The 17778-nt window shown below is 43.3% G+C and overlaps 1 protein-coding gene across 1 annotated transcript; it reads right to left on the reverse strand.

Moving 5' to 3' along the window:
- Nucleotides 1-8067: 8067 nt before the first annotated feature.
- Nucleotides 8068-14364, reverse strand: KCTD12 (potassium channel tetramerization domain containing 12). Its single transcript, XM_043580804.1, has one exon. The coding sequence runs from the start codon at nt 14084-14086 to the stop codon at nt 13103-13105; it is 984 nt and encodes a 327-aa protein (XP_043436739.1). The 5' UTR covers nt 14087-14364; the 3' UTR covers nt 8068-13102.
- Nucleotides 14365-17778: the final 3414 nt, after the last annotated feature.

Genomic DNA, 17778 nt, shown 5'->3' on the forward strand with positions numbered 1-17778 from the left:
GACAAGTCACATAACCCTTTCCTCTTGGAACTCCATAACATTCAACACCTTGGTCCACATTTGAACCAAACGCCTTAGTTTGGCGTTTGGCTATACCCTTACCTACCTATGCATTCAGAACTAACGCCATGTAGGGCCAAATAGCTTTTTTGTTGTGGGAGGCTATCCTGTATGTTATCAAGATGCTTAATAGCACCCTTCATCTCTGCTCACCAGACGCCAGTAGCACCTTTTCCCCCAACTTGTGACAGCCAAAAACATCTCCAGACATGGCCCAATGATCCTGGGGAGGTAAAGAATTACTCCATCCCCTGCCCCATTGAGAACCACTGCTCCACCTGTATGTCCAATCTCCCAAACTACTTCAGTCGAGTTGTTTTCTTCCACTATCTGGCATATATTTCTTCCCAGTATTAATTTTCACCCAGTTTACAATCTGTGATTCTGAAGCATCTTCCTCCTGAATTAAGAACCTTCAGCTTTGATTCACTTCCCAAATGATGCCAACCCCAAAGCAGCTAAGACAGATTCTCACATCCTGTGGTCATCCTTAACCCTCCTTTTGCAGATGACCATTGGGAAGTTTCTGTGAAACACATTGCAGGATAGGGTTCAATCCATGCAGTTATTTGGAAATCTCCTTAAAGTCACTACTGTGGGGGAGACTGGCTGACTGTCAGTTGAGCATCCAACTCTTGATTTCGGCTCAGGTCATGATCTCATGGGTTCCTGAGATCGAGCCCTGAGTCAGGCTTTGTGCTCATGGTGTGGAGGCTGCTTACGATTCTCTCTCCCCTACCCTCTCTCTCTGCCCCTCCCCTGCTCACTCTCATTGTCTCTCTCTCTCAAAATAAACTTTAAAAAAAAATCACTTCCCTGATTTTTTCCATTAGATAGCTTTGTTGCATAAAGACTGGCCTTACGCTATATGCCCTGTAAACACTAAAATGCTAAACGAATTTATGTAATGAGAGTGTTAATAGAACATAAACCAGGACCTTTTTTTCCCCAGATTTTATTTTTAAGTAATCTCTACACCCAACTCAAAATAAAACCCTGAGATCAAGAGTTGCATGCTCCACCGACTGAGCCAGCCATGTGCCCCAGACGAGACCAGGACCTTTCTTAATATTGGAAATGCTAAATTAATTCTGGACTCTAAACACTCTTATCCTCTGAATAATTATTTATTCCTGCCTCTGACTTGTGGAATGGGGATTGTAATGTTCTTGAAAAGCCCTTTGAGATTCCACATTGGGCGGAATTTCATTTCAATTCGAGTACCAACTCTCAATTACTTGAGCTAATGGAGAGGGACAAAGCACCAAAAATTGAATATTCACATAATACAAGTATACGCTTATACTGAAACAAACGTGTATTCTCAGATTTTCAGAAATTAAAAGGTTGCCAAAAGTTATCAGGCTGATTTTATTGCATGATTCATAACTCTTCCACTGAAGAATTGCAAATATGTTTGAGCATTATGTTACTGGCATTAAGACAACCAGAAGAGCAACTTTCCATAGTTCTTCACTGTGATTAGAGGTGATTTCAATATCAACATTGTTTTGATAGGTTTATATAAGAATTTTTGTTCTAAAATCAGGATTTATTTAAGTTTATTCATTCAACTTTCCTTTATATGAAAAGAATACTTATCTTTTCATAGTTACATTTCATGCATTCCCACTACCCCAGGCAACTAACCCTGTCCTCCCACCATTTCCCCTTTCGACATGCAAGGGAAATTAACAAGTGCAAGAGCTTCCGGTTGCTTAGAGCAGTACATAGAGCACAGGGTTGTTGACTAGACAAGTATGTTTTTGTATCTGCAAACTGAAAAGTTATTTTTAACAAATATACTTCATTTTGCTTTAAAAAATATCATGGACATAGCTTATAGGTTACTAAAATAAAAGCGTGATCATTGGGGTCTTTTTTTTCCTTTTTGGGAGGGGTGTGTGTTTGAAGCTTTTAGACTAAACCATTTTTGGTTGAACAGATGCACAGTGTTAATTACTAAGAAAGATAGAAGTGCCATAAAGCTTTATTAATAAAGTTTGTTTTAGCTATACATCTCTTATGAAGACTATGGCAAGTTCTTTAGAACATAAAATACCACCCAACTTACACAAAACTCCAAACTTTGGATTGAGGAAAACATTTCTACATTGTTTTTTCATACCATAACTGCAGACTCTCATTTTCTGAGAGACAAAGACTGAAGTGGATGGCGTTGATAATCACTACATATCTCCAAGATCCATGTCATTCACAGAATAGCTAACAATAATCCCCATTGCACTCTAGCCCTTGTTTTAAAACTTGTGGATAAGGAAATTGCATATCACAATTAAAAGAGTGAGTTTCCCATAGTTCGTCACTACAGCATGTGGCAATTTTAACTTCAACACTGTTAAAGAGTTGACTTCCTTCTCTTTCTTCTTTCTTAGCTAGTGACCATTTTTGTTTAATTTGCTGTAACTAAATAAGAGTCAATACCAGCCTCTTAACTAGGAAGTCACTAGCAGATTTATCAATTATGTCATAAAGTAGAGTGGATCAAAGATACATGTCAAAGGATTCAAGCCCCAAAGACTCTCTTCATTTGTTAGATACAGAAGCTAAAACAATGCATTGATTTGTCTTACTTTTCCCCAAATTGACTCAAACCTAGAATTAAACTATATGATGATAACATGAAACTTTGTGGAGAATTCTTCTAAGATACTGGGAGAGGGAGACTATACATGCCAGCAAAGAAATAAAGCAACAATATAATAAAGTTTCACTGTTATTTGGCATAGTTTAGGCTGCTGTAACAAAAATACCATGAACTGGGGGGCTTAAACAACAAACATTTACTTCTCACAGTTCTGGAGGTTGGGAAGTCCAAGATCAAGGCACTGGCAGATTTAGTGTCTGGCGAGAGGCCACTTTCTGGTTCGCAGACAGCCAGCTTCTAGTTGTGTCTTCACATGGTGGAAAAGGTTGGAGTACAAGGTTGGAGTATCTGGGTGGCTCAGTTGGGTAAGCATCTGACTCTTAATTTCGGCTCAGGTCATGATCTCATGGTTTTTGAGTTCGAGCCCCATGTTGGGCTCTGCGCTGACAGTGCAGAGCCCGCTTGGGATTCTCTCTCCCTCCCTGTCTCTCTCTCGCTCCCTCCCTGTCTCTCTCTCTCCCCATCTGTCTCTCTCAAAAATAAATAAATAACCTTAAAAAAAAAAAAACAACCAACAAACAAGGTTGCCCTCTTGGGTCTCTTGTATAAGGTCACCAGTCCCATTCTTGAGGGCAACACCCTCATGAACTATTCACCTCCCAAAGGCCCCACCTCTAAATACCGTAACATTGGGGGATAGGATTTCAACATACAAATTTTGGGAGGACACAAACATCCAGTCTATAGCACTGTTGTTGCTTCTTACTTATATTTGAAATGTAACACTCCCAGATGGAGCAGGCAAAACTTTGACTCGTGGAAAGTACTAACACTTAGAACACACATAGTTCTGAGCAGAAAGAAAAACAACAGCCCCACTACTGTAAGGTCAGAACATCATGGCACGGACCATTTATTTTTTTAAAAGTCCTTGCAACTGTCATTTTTAAAACCCACAACCCTCATCAGCAGAACATCTGGAATAGTATACTCACTCCCGTGTTCCAGGGAGGTCAAATTTCCTTCCTACATCTCTGAAGAGGCACCTCTTGAAACTTTCCAGTTAAGATTTTCAAAACTTTGTAATAAATAATAGCCCTGGAGGAAGGCCTATAATGTGGCTCTCAGTGAACTTGACTTTCATCATAAAATGGAAACATTTGTCAAGATTTGGGGGTTTGAAGCAGCTGCCATCTAATAACTATTCAGAAAAAAATACCCAAATTAGTTTAGCTCTTATTGTAATTTCTGTGATCTTCAAGTCAGATAGAAGGATACTCATTTCTATGTATTTATTTATGAAACTACGGTTATAATTTCTCAAAAAATATATATGCATAAAGAGGGACTAATGATTCTTAGCATGTTACCAAAAAAAGTAAAAGGTAAATTTTAAGCTAGTTCTTTTTCTCCCTAATACATAAAAAAAGAATGAATTAACATGAGCATTCATTTCAACAAACTTTTACTGATGATTTATTATGTGCTGGGTACTGTGTTGAACCCTGAGGCAAATATAAAGAAATAAAGGATCACCGCCCTTGCCCCCTTAAATGGGAAAATCAATGTCAAGGAGGAGTAAAAATTAAACCCACACCATAAAGCAGAAGCAAGCAGCCTAAGTCACCAGGGAGCCTAAACTCAGGGTCAATTTCCTGCACATTCCCTTCCTCTAAACTGTGTGGTTTCATTCTATGCTTTTCAAAGAAGACAGATAAAGGCTGAACAAGATACTTCTATTGCCCCTTTTCTTCTAAATACAGAAATTAGGGCTTGCTCTAACCTTAGATTCTTTCCCTCACCCACCTGGAAAGTAATAGAATGGAGAAGGAAAATGAATTAAGGAGGAACAATTTATAACTAACTTGGGAAATGTTGTCTGTTACTGTAACAAAAGGGAAGTCCAAATAACTAATTTTAGAATGTGTCATTACTGTGCTTCATCTTTTTTTTCGTGTTCTATGCTTTTATTTGCATTGCAGTTTTGCATATAAATGAATAAAAAGACAACACGTATTCATTCAAGTTGTAAATAGTCATCATTTCTCCGCTATTAATAAAAAGCAACAGTCACACAAAGTTATAACAACTAAAAGTGCTTAGTCCTCTCCTCCTCTACCCATGTCAAAGCAAGTCCAAGGGAACGGGACCCCCACTGGATCCAGGATGCCCCTCATCTCAGCCCCCTTCAGTGCCCAAGGTTAACACCACCCACCTTGGGCCTCCTCTCCTCCCTCCCACACTACCTTCTACTTAGCAATCCTGTGCTTCATCTTTTTCACTTAGGAAAAATAGGGAGGGGTGGGGATCATTCTTAGTAGCTATAAATGTATTTAAAAGAATTGTTGGGGGGCGCCTGGGTGGCTCAGTTGGTTAAACAGCTGACTTCGGCCCAGGTCATGATTTCACAGTTTGTGAGTTCAAGCCTCACATCAGGCTCTGTGCCGACAGCTCAGAGCCTAGAGCCTTCAGCCTGCTTTGGATTCTGTGTCTCCCTCTCTGCCCCTCCCTTCTCATGCTCTGTCTCTCTCTCAAATATAAATAAACTTTGAAAAAATCTTAAAAAAAAAAAAGAATTGTGGGGAGGGGGGAAGGTCATGTTCCTAAAACACCAAACGTGCAAAGGGTATAAGGCCCGACACTGGTAAATTCTCTGTGATGTCTGGTGGTGTCAGAAGCAAAGGCCCTTCACCTGGTCAGTCTACCATTTTGCTCTATCTGCATCTTTTCACTCAGAAGAGTCACCTGATCTGACTCTTGCTGCCTCTCCAGCTGTTTCATTGATTGGCTGGTTGGCTGGTGTTCTGTGTTTGTTTGGGTGGGGAAGGGCTTTTCTTTTCCCCTGAGGTTCTGGTTCTCACTGTGTCCAGGTCTTTCCCTATGAAGCTGGCCTGTGCTTAGAAGGCCCCTCCCCTTCCTCTCCTTTACCTTTAAGCTTCAGTTTTGGCATCTCCTCAGAAGCCTAAGGCTGAGTCAGGCATCCCCCTTTCTTTCTCCAGCAATTACTCAGACTATCTTAGCACTGCACTCCCAAGTTATTTCGTTATGATTTAGCGACCATCTAATCCTCAGTGTTTACTCATTCTGGCACATTACTCATCAGATTGGCACAGTCTGGCACATAGTAGGTACTCAAGAGATTCTGAATGAATGAATGAATGAATGAATGAATGCTGAATGGCTTACATGGGAAAGTGTTGCAGCAGTCAAGTTAAGAATTAATGGCCTAGGGGCACCTGGGTGGCTCAGTCGGTTAAGCACCCGACTCTTGATTTCAGCTCAGGTTATGATCTCATGAACCATGAGGCTCCCATATCAGGCGCTATGCTGACAACATGGAGTCTGCTTGGGATTCTCTCTCTCTCTCTCTCTCTCTCTGCCCCTCCCCCACTCATTGTGTTCTCTGTGTCTCTGTCAAGTAACATAAGGAAAAAAAAAAAAAGAATTAATGGCCTAAAGTGACCTCTATGCCTCCTTTCTACCTAGCCCCATAGGCCACTCTTAGGGGTATCTGTGATTAGAAAGAGAGGTGCATTCTGGCCCTAAAGAGACATTGACCTTGAAACTTCTTATGTGTACAGAATAAAGCTGAGAACATAAGAGTTTAACATTTTCTCTAAAATATTCATCAAGAAACAAGCCCACGATATACCAGCAGAAGTTCTCAACCCCTGCACCAAGTTGTTAATGACAGAGGAGGGTGAACTGTCCCTAAGATCCTACAAGTTAAAATGTCTTTAATGTTTAGGGTTTTGTCTTTGAAATTCTCAGATATTTATCATTCTTTCCATAAAATGAAACAGATTTTTGTCAATTACCTGCCAGTTAAGTGTCTTAATTTCCCAACTCATATATACACATTTCAGTTAGTCAAACTGATATTCCAGGAACACACTTCGTATTTATTCTATAGCTTCCTATCCTTTTTCAACTTCCCCCTAAAGAATACATTATAGCTCCTCTTTCTATACTATGTTCCTAAAACCCAAGTGTCAGCCATATTCATTGGGGGAGAAAACAAAAAACAACCCAGAACAAAATGGAGTAAGGATATAGAAAAAAATTGGGGGAGAAGAGGCTTGTCCTGAATATGAAAGCCACATAAAACTTTATACGTGTGTATCTAAGGATTCTAGAGCTACTTCATCTATCATCATCCCCATTCCCTTGAGAGTTTCCAGTGAGCCCTACTATTTCCGTAGCCACTACAGAAGAAAACAGTACTTGTGGGAGATTTGTCTCTTGGTATCACCTCATACAAAACAGACTGATATGTTTGCGTAGATGCGAAAAGACACTCAAATACAGCACTCTTTGGAACAGAAACAAAAAAAGCCCTGAAAACCTAAATGCCCATCAAGAAAGGACGGGTAAAATAAATGAGTGCACATCTAGACAATGACCCATCGTGCACAATATCACATAGCCATCAAATAAAGTGAGGTAAATCGTTGCTACATGTTCACTCATGCACTGCAGGAGTTCCAGAATGTGTGGTTAAAAGAAGAAAGGAGGGCACAGGACAGGTATTAATTCCTACTGAATGGAGAAAGGGGAGGAATATATGTATATTTATATATGCACAGAATGTCTCTGTAAAGACACACCAGTGGTTTCCCAGGGGGGAGAAACAAGTGTTACTGGAGGAGGGAGAGTTACGTGTTCTTTCATATGAAAATTGCATTGTTTAGATTTTTCTCATAAACTTTTCAAAAAACAAATTGTATATGTATAAATACACACTTTCAGAACAAAAGCTATCTGGAGGAAGCACAAGCAAAAGCAGAGAGGAAGGGCAAAGCCCGGCTCGCTCAAGACACACCACTTCTGGCTTCCGGTGCCACAGCCCAGAGCAGGCTGGCATCACCTCCTTCAGCGTGGGTGATTTCTCAGTCTGGAAGGCGCTGTGCTCTCCTTCCAGAGGAGGGACACCAACGATGGAGGGGATTCTGGAAAGAGACCCTATAATAAAAATGCAGATCTTCTCCCAACATCCTTTAGTTTCATCTTCATGAATAATACTTTTAATTCAGGCGTATCTCAAAGCTTCATTTTTCCCTACAAACTTTAAAAGGTCATCTCTACCTACATTCCCCACATTCAAAACAATTTGCATATGCTGCTAAGACTGAGATCAAAGCAAACGTGAAGGACTTTTCCTCCAAATCGAGTACCAAACCACCTTCACAATAGGCATTCTTGACAATAAACTCTGGAGAAAGAGCCTGGTAGCTCCTGGCCGAACTGGCCAATTCCACAGTGAGAAGTTCTTCTGATGGCATAATGCTCATCACCAGCCCTACACCAACTTGGGAAGCATTCCCAGTACTCAGAGAACCCCTTAAATGAGATCAGACCAGTGTTCAAGCCAATCCATACCCAGAAGCCAAAAGGAATAATTAAAGGAGTGAATGTTTTATTCTTTAGTGTTTAATAGAATACATAACAAGTCACATAATCAATGATTCATTACTTCACACACAGGGAGGAAAACAGTTATCGAGTATGTCTATTATACAACTGGTTGTGAACAGGGAGAACAAGAATCTCTGGGGTGTTTAGACAGTTGAAGAAACTCTCACTTAAAAAGTTTGGGCATATCTGAAATGTCTTTTTTAAAACAGAGAGGGATTTTTTTTTTTTTTTTGCTTTCTGTTTCATTAGAAAAGTCTGATAATTGTTATGATTTTTTTTCCCTTTCTCCTTCTATTTTGAGAAAATGGCTCAATGGTATATATCACTTAGCATATAATGTTTTCAACAAGTGCATAATCCCAGAGAGCTCTGTGGGAATCTTATACTGTTCAGCAGATACAAGTTTTTCATGTGTGGAAAAATTTAGTAACATACAATTTATGTCTTCACAATTAACATCCACAATGGACATCTTAAACTTTTGTCATTAAATGTCACGAATGATGTTTGAGTGGTCATAAATGAACTGTCATCCTTTGTATTCAATAGTAATAGCAAAATTCACCTGCCTATAGTCACAAAGACAGTTGTATAACAGTTTACAATTAATGTTCACATACTTCAAAACACATTTAAAATACAAAAAAAAATTGTGGGGAAAAAAACCCCCACAAAATGTATCAGGTGACACGAATTCTTGGTCAGCTATTTATCTTTCTACCACATAAGATTATAGTCTAATGTAGTTTTTCTGCTTGGATTTTTTTCCATCTAAGTTTCAAGGGCCCCAGTAGAGATTCTAAATCTTCAAACATCAATACTTTTAGATTTTTGTTATCCAAAATTATAAAAAGAAAAGTTAATTTGAATATAACTTGTTTCTGGCTCTAAGAAACCCAATTTCAGGTACTATAGCCACTGAATACACAAGAGTATTTTATTTATTCTCAAGAGACAGACTTAAGTCATCTAAGAAAACTAATTCAGTTTTTAAATGGGTTATAGTAAGGAAAAAACAAACAAAAAAATACCAAAGGATTTACTCTGCTAGGTTTACAATAAAAAATATTCAGTTTATTATTTTAGAAATTTGAGTTGAGTACTTATGATTGAGACTATAAAAGAAATTCTTACAGAATTCAACCCCTCCAGTCAATGCTTTTCTAAATACTTGCACTATACTTTAGCATGTTTCATGTGGAGTACAAAAATGTTTTGAATATTAGATTAGAACTTACCATAATTTAAAAAGTAAAAAATTATCAAAGCTTCACCTTACATGGCTTCAATGTAATAACATTCCATGGAAAATTCCAATAAAAATTGGAATATGTTATGAGCATTGCCAGTCGCCCATTTTGTCTGAGAATTCAGATTATACGTTTCCTCAGAGAAGCAACAGGCCCCATATATGGATCTGGTTTGAAAGAGAAGACAGTTTTGGCTAGTATTACAAATTATCAGTTTTCTATCAATGCAAAAAAAAAAAAGAAAAAGAAGAAGAAACACAAAAATAAAAACAATAATGAAAAGGAAAAAAATTTCTAGGTCTCACATCTTCAAGGAATATTGTCCACAACCTACAGTTTGAAAAATTGGACTGAATATGGTCTGAATATGGTTCATGGTCTACATGTATTAAAAATAGACAACTTCTTAAACATCTGGTGCAAAAGCATTGAACGTGGTACCTGTTTTTTTTTAACTACCACTGTCAACAATTCTTTTTTTAATTAAATTTGTTGTTAAATCTCATGTCACTCACTTGTGAACCAAATGGTAATTAAAGCTATGACATATGTAAATGCATGCTACACTGAGGCAGGTTAATGAAGTCATCATTATCTAAATAATTTATGACATTCTCTCAGGTTATGTGAATGTTGTCTTTGGAGGGCTTACTCGAATGGACCCTCGATATCCCATCCAAGCTTAGAGGTAACAACCAAACCTCCAGTCCACTTTATAGACCACTAAGGGTCCTTCAGTGGCCCACAGGACATGGAGAAGAAGGAAACCAAAAATGCCCATGAGAAGTCATCTTGCCACAGTTATTATGACCTACCCAGTGTAGAAGGATTTCCTACCCAGCCTTTACTTTGGGCTAAAAGTAGAATATTGTCATTTTTCAACTGCCAACTTTAGAGAGCACAGTCATCCCTAGAAAAAGAAGTCAGTTTATGGTGTCTAACCATTTAGAATTCCCAGTCTTTCAAACAATGAAAAGGGCAGGGTGAGCATCGCAGGGCAGCCAGAGTGTGTGGGGAAAGTAAGATTTGTATGTGCAAAAAGTGAAATCGTTCAACTCAAAGTTTTATCAGATACAATTCATAAGACTTAAGGGGCACAAACAAAACTTTAGTACTTGCCTGTGACTCCCGGAGTTGTGCAGATTTAACAAGGAAAATCAGACTGTTAGAGTCTTGCCATCTGTCAGTGGTTTTGATCTGTCCTAAGATGTCCTCAGTTACGTGTTTTTTGTTGTACAATCTAAGAGAACACCATATAGGGTGGAGAAATCTCTGTGACACTCTTTTGTCCAGAAAGCGACCTTACTAAATCATTTCAGGATGTGAACAGATAAGTTCTGTTGCATTACCAATCTGAGAACACACCCAACATTTAAGCAAACACAACTTCCTGGATTTCTGCTTCCATTTCCCTTACAATTTATGAGATTTGTAAATAAAACTAACTTTACCTTTCTAAAATTGTAACACCAATGTAAAGACTTCAAATCTTTCTCTTTACCAGTTAAAAAAAAGAATTTGTGCGTTAAAAATACAGGTACCTTGATTTTAAGAGGACAGTTAACATACTATTGGTACATAACTAATATCCAAGCAAAAACAGTATGGAGTAAACTCAGTTTTATAAGTATTTTTTCCTGGACCCAATGTCCCCATAGATAAGAATATAAGAAATTCATTAAAGCATGTTGCTTTAGTATATACACCATCTGATGCACATTACTGGGGGTAAATATAGGAAATTTTTTAGCATTAGTAAATGAATTAAAAAACTAAATGATTTGTGTAAAATGTTTATATATGGTATATAAAGATTGGATCACATGAGTCTAAGAAAAAAACTGTTCCAATTCTTAATATCTATTATGGACGTAGTAAGATACAGTACAAGATTCATTTTTAAAAAGAAGAAAAAATAGCACTAATTTGAACACTGAAAACGACTCTTACAAAATCTTTAAAAAAACACTTTAGAGAAAACTGCTAAAACAAATGAAAAGGAAAAGGCTTCTCCGTCATCACAGAATATCCAAAGGAGCCTCACAGCATGAAAGACAAGGATTCACTTCCCTTCACCTATGGTGTAGACAGGATAAGCAGTGGGAATTTATTCCTCATTAGAGTAAAGGTATAAGGCAACCGGGTCTCCTTCTGTTTCTCTTGCATTTACCTAAAACACTATTTTATTGCTCAACCCACTTGTGATTACTTTTTTTCTCCGTTTAAAAACATTTCATTGTATAGCTATCTACAGATGGGCAGCCCTTGGTGCTTCTTTTTCTCTGCAGCTGGCACTCAAAAAGATTCCACCTTAATATCAAACAATCTGTAGGTGAGAAGTGGCATTTTCAGGTTCTCAGTTTGCCCAGGAGTCATCACTGGCTAGGCTTGAAGAAAATAAGAATTTTTAAGAAGAGATCTTAAGTTTAAGTAACCAAAATCAAACTTAGTTTGCTCATTAATAGATTTTAAAATCAAGATTTATAGCCAACAAGAAAATAAAGTTCAAAAAAACCTAAAGTTCAAAAACTACTGGGTAACTCTTTGGTTAGGTTATATAAGTATCAATAACTTCTAAGTTTAGGACTCAAAACAGTTCAATAAACTGCCAGATAAGAGTAGATCTGTTATTAATCTTCACAAAATGCTTTGCACGTTTTTGTGTACTACTTCTTAAATATACGTGTACTCAAACGGATGGCACAAACTTCCAACTTTCAAATAATAAGTGAGTATGTCTGCTCCTCCCTTCCCACCCCTTCACCCCTCCTTCCTCCCTCCCCATCCCTCCCCCCAAGTCTTAAGAGCTAAGGTCCTACTGCCATTCACTGCAAGAATACGGGCTCTCCTAACACCCACGGCGTGCATTACTACCCAGCTCCGTTTACAGTCACTGCCAGGTGACTTCGCACAGTGCTCGGCGACCTGGGCTGTCTCGCCCTTGTCAGCGTCAACACGCTTTCTCCCTCTTGCCGATAACGGCGGCCATGTCAACCAGTCGAACTGAGGGCTTCCGGCGGTGAGCCAAGGAGAAAGGATGCCTCCTCAGGCAGGAGGGTAACTTTCTACAAGTTTAAGCCACAGGCAAAGACCTTTCATTGTGCACGGAAAAGATACAGTCCTTCATTGTGCCAGCACTAGATTCTTTTCCTACGTCACATAGAACTTCTCAAAACTTTACTCATTTGTTGTCACTGAACCGCCTCCAAGGGATCCTCATTCCAGGTCCGGAGTCTTCCACCCAGCCCTCTAAAACTCTACCTTTAAAGAAGGTCTAAAAGGCTATACATAATGACCTTTTAAAACACTAACTAGTCCCAATGTTATCAATCTGATCTCTTAAACCGCGAATGGGTCAAAGGGGCTTGGGATTTCAAGGAATCTTCTACACACTGGACAGAGTCCAATCAGGTTCTGAACAATTCGATCATCACCAGGTACTTGGTGACGTTGTGGCCACACTGTCCCACTAGTTGCAGACTGAAGGACAATCCAGGGGAGGGGTGGTTTGAGTCAGGGGGCAGAGGAAGCACTGGAGGGGGTACACCTGGGCTCTCTCTCGGTTAGCGGGGTCCAAAAAAGACGAAGAAGCCGACAGGATTTGCGGCTGCAGGTTCTCAAGTAGGGGGTGAGTCGGTCTGGCCCAGCTACTAAAGGCGGGAGACAGGGGAACGGGAGGGCATGGGGTAGGAGGGGAGATCGAGAATCCTCTCCTCGGCAGGAAGGAGGGGGGATGGGCGCGCTGAAGTCGCGAGGGGATCTGGGGAGCTCACTCCCTGCAGAAGACGTACTCCGTGTAGCTGGTCCAGATCTTGTCCTCGCTCTGGTCGGTGCTACTGGCGAAGGCGCAGGTGCCCGTGGAACTGCACGCCACCATGTGGAAGCCCGACTCGGACAGCTTGTCGAAGGCCTGCTCTAGGAAGTTGAACTTGAGGTAATAGCGCGAGGTGTAGCGCTCGGGAGGACGGTCCGGGTCCCGGCTCTCGTTCAGGGTGTCGCCGAACACCTCCTTGGCCAGCGACGTCTTGCCGCACACGGTGATGCGTGCCACTCGCCGGAACTTGGCGTCCGCCTGCGCATCGCGCCCGATAGTGTAGGAGCCGCGGTAGCCGATGGTGATGTAGCCGGAGCGCCGGCTGCCGTCCAACGACTGGGACGGCGTGAGCAGCGGGCCCGCCGCACCCCCGGACGGACTGCGGCTAGCCAGCTCCAGAGTGGGCGACGGCGCCCCGGCCGATGAGCCCTCCTGCTGCTCAGGCTCCGCGTAGCCGAGCGGCAGCAGCTCGTCGCCCAGCGAGCCCTCCTTCTGCACCCCGCGCCGCGAGTGCGGCGGCGGCGGCCCGGGGCCAGGCTGCTGAGGCGCCCCGAGGCGGCGCACGAGCTCGGGCAGCTCGAAGTACTCGGCCTCGCGCTGCAGCCGGCTGCGCTCGGGGAAGTAGTCGGGCAGCACTAGCTGCAAGTCCCGCAGGTAATCCAGGATGTAGCGGAAGAGGAAGCCGTCTCGGTCCAGAAAGAAGCGGCCTTTGCTGTCCCGGGCCAGCTCCTGCGGCTGCTGCTGCGTGAACATGCGCCAGAGCAGCGAGTCGGGCACCGACACCACGGTGCAGCGCCGGGTCACATACACCTGGCCCCCCACGTTCAGCTCCACGATATCGGGGAAGAGCGGCGGCTCCGCCGAGGACGACGAGGAGCCGCTGCCACCCCCGCCGCCGCCCCCGTTGGGTAATCCACGTGTGCTGTCCGCCAGAGCCATGGCGAAGAGGTGACTGGTCTGGGGTTGTGGCAGGGAGCGGGGCCGCGCGCAGAAGCTGCAATCGCCTTTCCCGGACGCTGGCTCAGCCCTGCGCCCCAGACGCCGCCGCCGCCGTGAACCGCACGGAGCCGAGCGGTGCGAGCGCGCTGCTCTGCGCCCCCGAGAGCCGCGGTGCGCTCCGCCCGCCTCACCCGCGCGCTCCAGGCGAGTGCCGGGTCTCGGCCGGCGCGCGGCTTAAGTAGAGCCGCCCGCTCAAGCGCCGCGGCGCGCAGGAGGCGTGGGCGGCTGCGGAGCGGCGGAGCCTTGCTCCCCGGGCGGGAGAGGGTGGAGGGGGACGGCGGAGTGGGGAATCGATTTGCATCCTAAACGCTGACGCCGCGCCCGGCTGCTGGCTCCACCCCGGCTCGCGCGCGTCGGGGACGACCCGACTACACCTCTCGCCCCCCTTCCACCTCGCCAGGCGCGCGCTCGAACCCCGCCCCGCTCCCGCCCAACTTTCTTCCCCCTCCAAAGCGGACAGAGCCGGGACGGGCCGCTTCGGAAGACCAGCCTCCTTTGGAGGGGCAGTCATGGCGCCCTCTCCCCTTCTAACCCCGTCTGGGAGGAGGACGTAAACTTTTCGGCTTCCCCCGGCCGGGCAGTAGAAGTGCGTGGCCGCCTCCAGAACTGGCCGCTTTGAACACGAGCTGTGGCGCTGCCCTAGTTGGTCGTCGTGTTGCTGAAAGTTCGCAAGACATACAAAACACCTGGAGGGTCCAAGAGGACTCCCCAGTTCGGAGGCGGCCAGATGCTGTTGACCTTAACTAGTAGCCACGAAAAAGGCCGAGAAACCGAAAAAAACCTCAGTATCCGGCCATAGAACTTGTCACCGATAGTTTCTTTTATGGGTGAAGAGGCAAACTCACTGGTTGAGAGACCTGAAAGTAGGAGGAAATGTGCTGCAGTGGCGACGGAGAACTTGGATGCACTAAAAGAGTGACTTCGTGGCGCGTTCCCATGAACGTGGAGGACGCGGCCTCCTCGCATACCGCCTTTGAGGCCAAGCTGCCAGCGATACGGTGAGGCCGAAGTAACCGCCCCGCCTCCCTTTCAACGTTAGGTGAACGCGCTATAAAACAATAATTTGGAAAAGCCACCTTTCAGCTGCTGCGTGTTTATGCTCCCAAAAGTCCAGGTCTCTGTGGTCTCCCGCGCACCTTGGTCATCCCAGGCTGTTCTCTCCAGGTTCCGCTCTGTCTCAGCGCCTTTGTACTTTTGAAAGCCCTCCTAGGCCCCACGTGGTGCTGTAATTCCTCCCTTCATATTGCATTCATCTGGCACCATGCAGCCCAGAAAACTTCTCCACTACCATCCCCAAGCCTTCTGTGGCTTCCCAGGCCAGCGTGAGCTCTCTGGATTACACCCTCCACGTGCCCCTCTAACAAAGACCAATACATGCTGAAATTTCACATTTGTGAGTGATTATCTGATCCTGGCTTCGGTAAATAAAGAGAGGGTGGTGAAGAAGGTTAAGAAATCACCACGTGGGGCGCCTGTATGGCTCAGTCAGTTGAGCGTGGAACTTAAGCTCAGGTCATGATCTCACCGTGTGTGAGTTCGAGCCCCCATCAGGCTCTCTGCTGTCCGCCAGGGCCCACTTGGGATCCTCTCCCCCTCTTGCACCTCCCCTGCTCATGCTCTCTGTCTTTCAAAAGTCAAAAAGAAACCACCACGTCAATGAATATTTGTTTTGCCTGGGCCATACCTTGCAGAATGCAAAGTGAAGTAAGATCCAAAGTGCTTTCTTTGTAGCCCACTAGGCAGAGGCAGAAGTCTGAGCAGTAGTCAGATCAGTTTGAAGAACAGATCCTCAAACAGGGTAAATCAGCAGAGACCTTTGTTCTTGACAATGTATTACACTTCTGTGTAACTGCCCAATGAGCTTCACAGTCTCCTCAAGGATAAATGTCATTTTTACTTTGGAATGTTTATGTCTGCTGAACAATTATCTCATTCATGTCAGAACGCTGAAATATGATCAAGCCCCAGACCAGCTCACTTAATTGCAAGTACAGATTTTGATACTGAATATATTTGACCACTCTTTTTGTCTGTTTGTTCTTTGGGAGAAATAATAAATGACACAAAAGTTCCCAGTTTTGCAATGCTGAATTTCTAGGCAGTGATGCTACTATTTGGTATATCAGTGTCACAAACCTGACAAAACCACTCTCTTTTCTATAAATCCAAGAAAAGCCTTCTTGCCGTATGTAGTTTTATATCATTACTTTGCTCATGGTACCAGCAAATCCTTTCAGTTCTGCCTTCAAAATACTTCCCGACAATTAACATGCTTCACCACCTCCCTGCCACCACCCTGGACCAAGCCACCCATCATCTCTTACTGGATTATTGCATCGGTCTTCTAACTGCATCCACCTTTGCCCCCTCCAATCTTTTATCACCCCAACAAAGAGACGGATCCTATTATAACCTAAGTCAAATCACGTCGCTCTGCTCAAAGCCTCCCATGGCTTCCCATTTCACAAAAGAGTAAAAACCAAACTCCTTTTATTCACAAGACTTCACAAGACTCTACAGGATTGGAGCTGCCCCACCTGCGCCCCTCCACCTATCTGCTGCCACTTACCCAGGAGCTTGCCGGCTTGAGCTACCTTAGCCCCCACTACTGTTTTCTCCAAACCTTTGCACTTCCTATCCCCTTTTTCCCTTTGCTAAAATACTAACCCCCCCTCCCCCTTATCTTCCTCACCTTCTTCTGGTGACCTTGACCACTTTATTTAATATAGCACAGCCCCACCCAAGCTGCTTCCCCTTCTCTACTTTGTTCTCTATTTCCCTGCGTTGGAATGTAAACTCCAAGAGCTCAGGGAACTTGTCTGCTTGATTCATTGCTACATCCCCAGTGCCTAGAACAGTCATGGTGTACAATAGGCGTTCCATAAGTATCTGTTGCTCACTCGCTTATTCCACCAATATCAAATGGCTACTACTATGTTCCAGGCAGTGTGTTAGAAAATAATCTCTGCCTTCTTGGAGCTCACAGTCTTGTGAGGAAGACAGATAATAAATATATAGGTACGTAAGTCCGCTTTAGGTAGAGATAAATGCCATGAAGTAAATAGAATTGTGAAATGAGACAGAGGGACCGAGCGTGGGGATACCACTTTATGTAGACTGGCTGGAGGGCCTCTCCGTGAAAGTGACATATGAGCTGAATAACAGGAAAGAGAACCATTCTCTACCAGCTGTCATAACCTGTTCACCCACCACAAGCTAGTCCACTGCAGGAACCCATTGGTATTTCCTTATAGAAGTCTAGGTTGGGCATTCATCATAATGAATGAAACAAGTGATATGAAACTGAAGGAATAATTTTCTGGTCAATTTGGTATGTTCTTTTTCTTGTCTATTCACTGGTGTCACAAATTCAAGAGGAACTGTAATTGGGGAACTTCAGTGTTGGGACTTTGGGCCTGATGTTTGTGGGGGAAGGGAGGGCCATAACTCTGGCTTCTTCTGTATGTTAAATATGCGTAAGATAAGGGAGGAGTCCGGAAATTGCCAGCCCTGTGTCTAGTCTCAGTTCAGTTTCTAGTGATGGATAAATTGATCATTGTTCCTTTGCAAGTGACCCTGTACTTTTCTAAATAAGAGACAGTGCTATGTCCTTCTATCCTCAAGTGTAGAGC

Source organism: Prionailurus bengalensis, chromosome A1 (assembly GCF_016509475.1).
Source record: "Prionailurus bengalensis isolate Pbe53 chromosome A1, Fcat_Pben_1.1_paternal_pri, whole genome shotgun sequence".
Taxonomy (NCBI): domain Eukaryota; kingdom Metazoa; phylum Chordata; class Mammalia; order Carnivora; family Felidae; genus Prionailurus; species Prionailurus bengalensis.

Excerpts from the sequence above, each read along its gene's own strand:
- KCTD12 (XM_043580804.1), bottom strand. The coding sequence starts at position 14,086 with ATGGCTCTGGCGGACAGCACACGTGGATTACCCAACGGGGGCGGCGGC.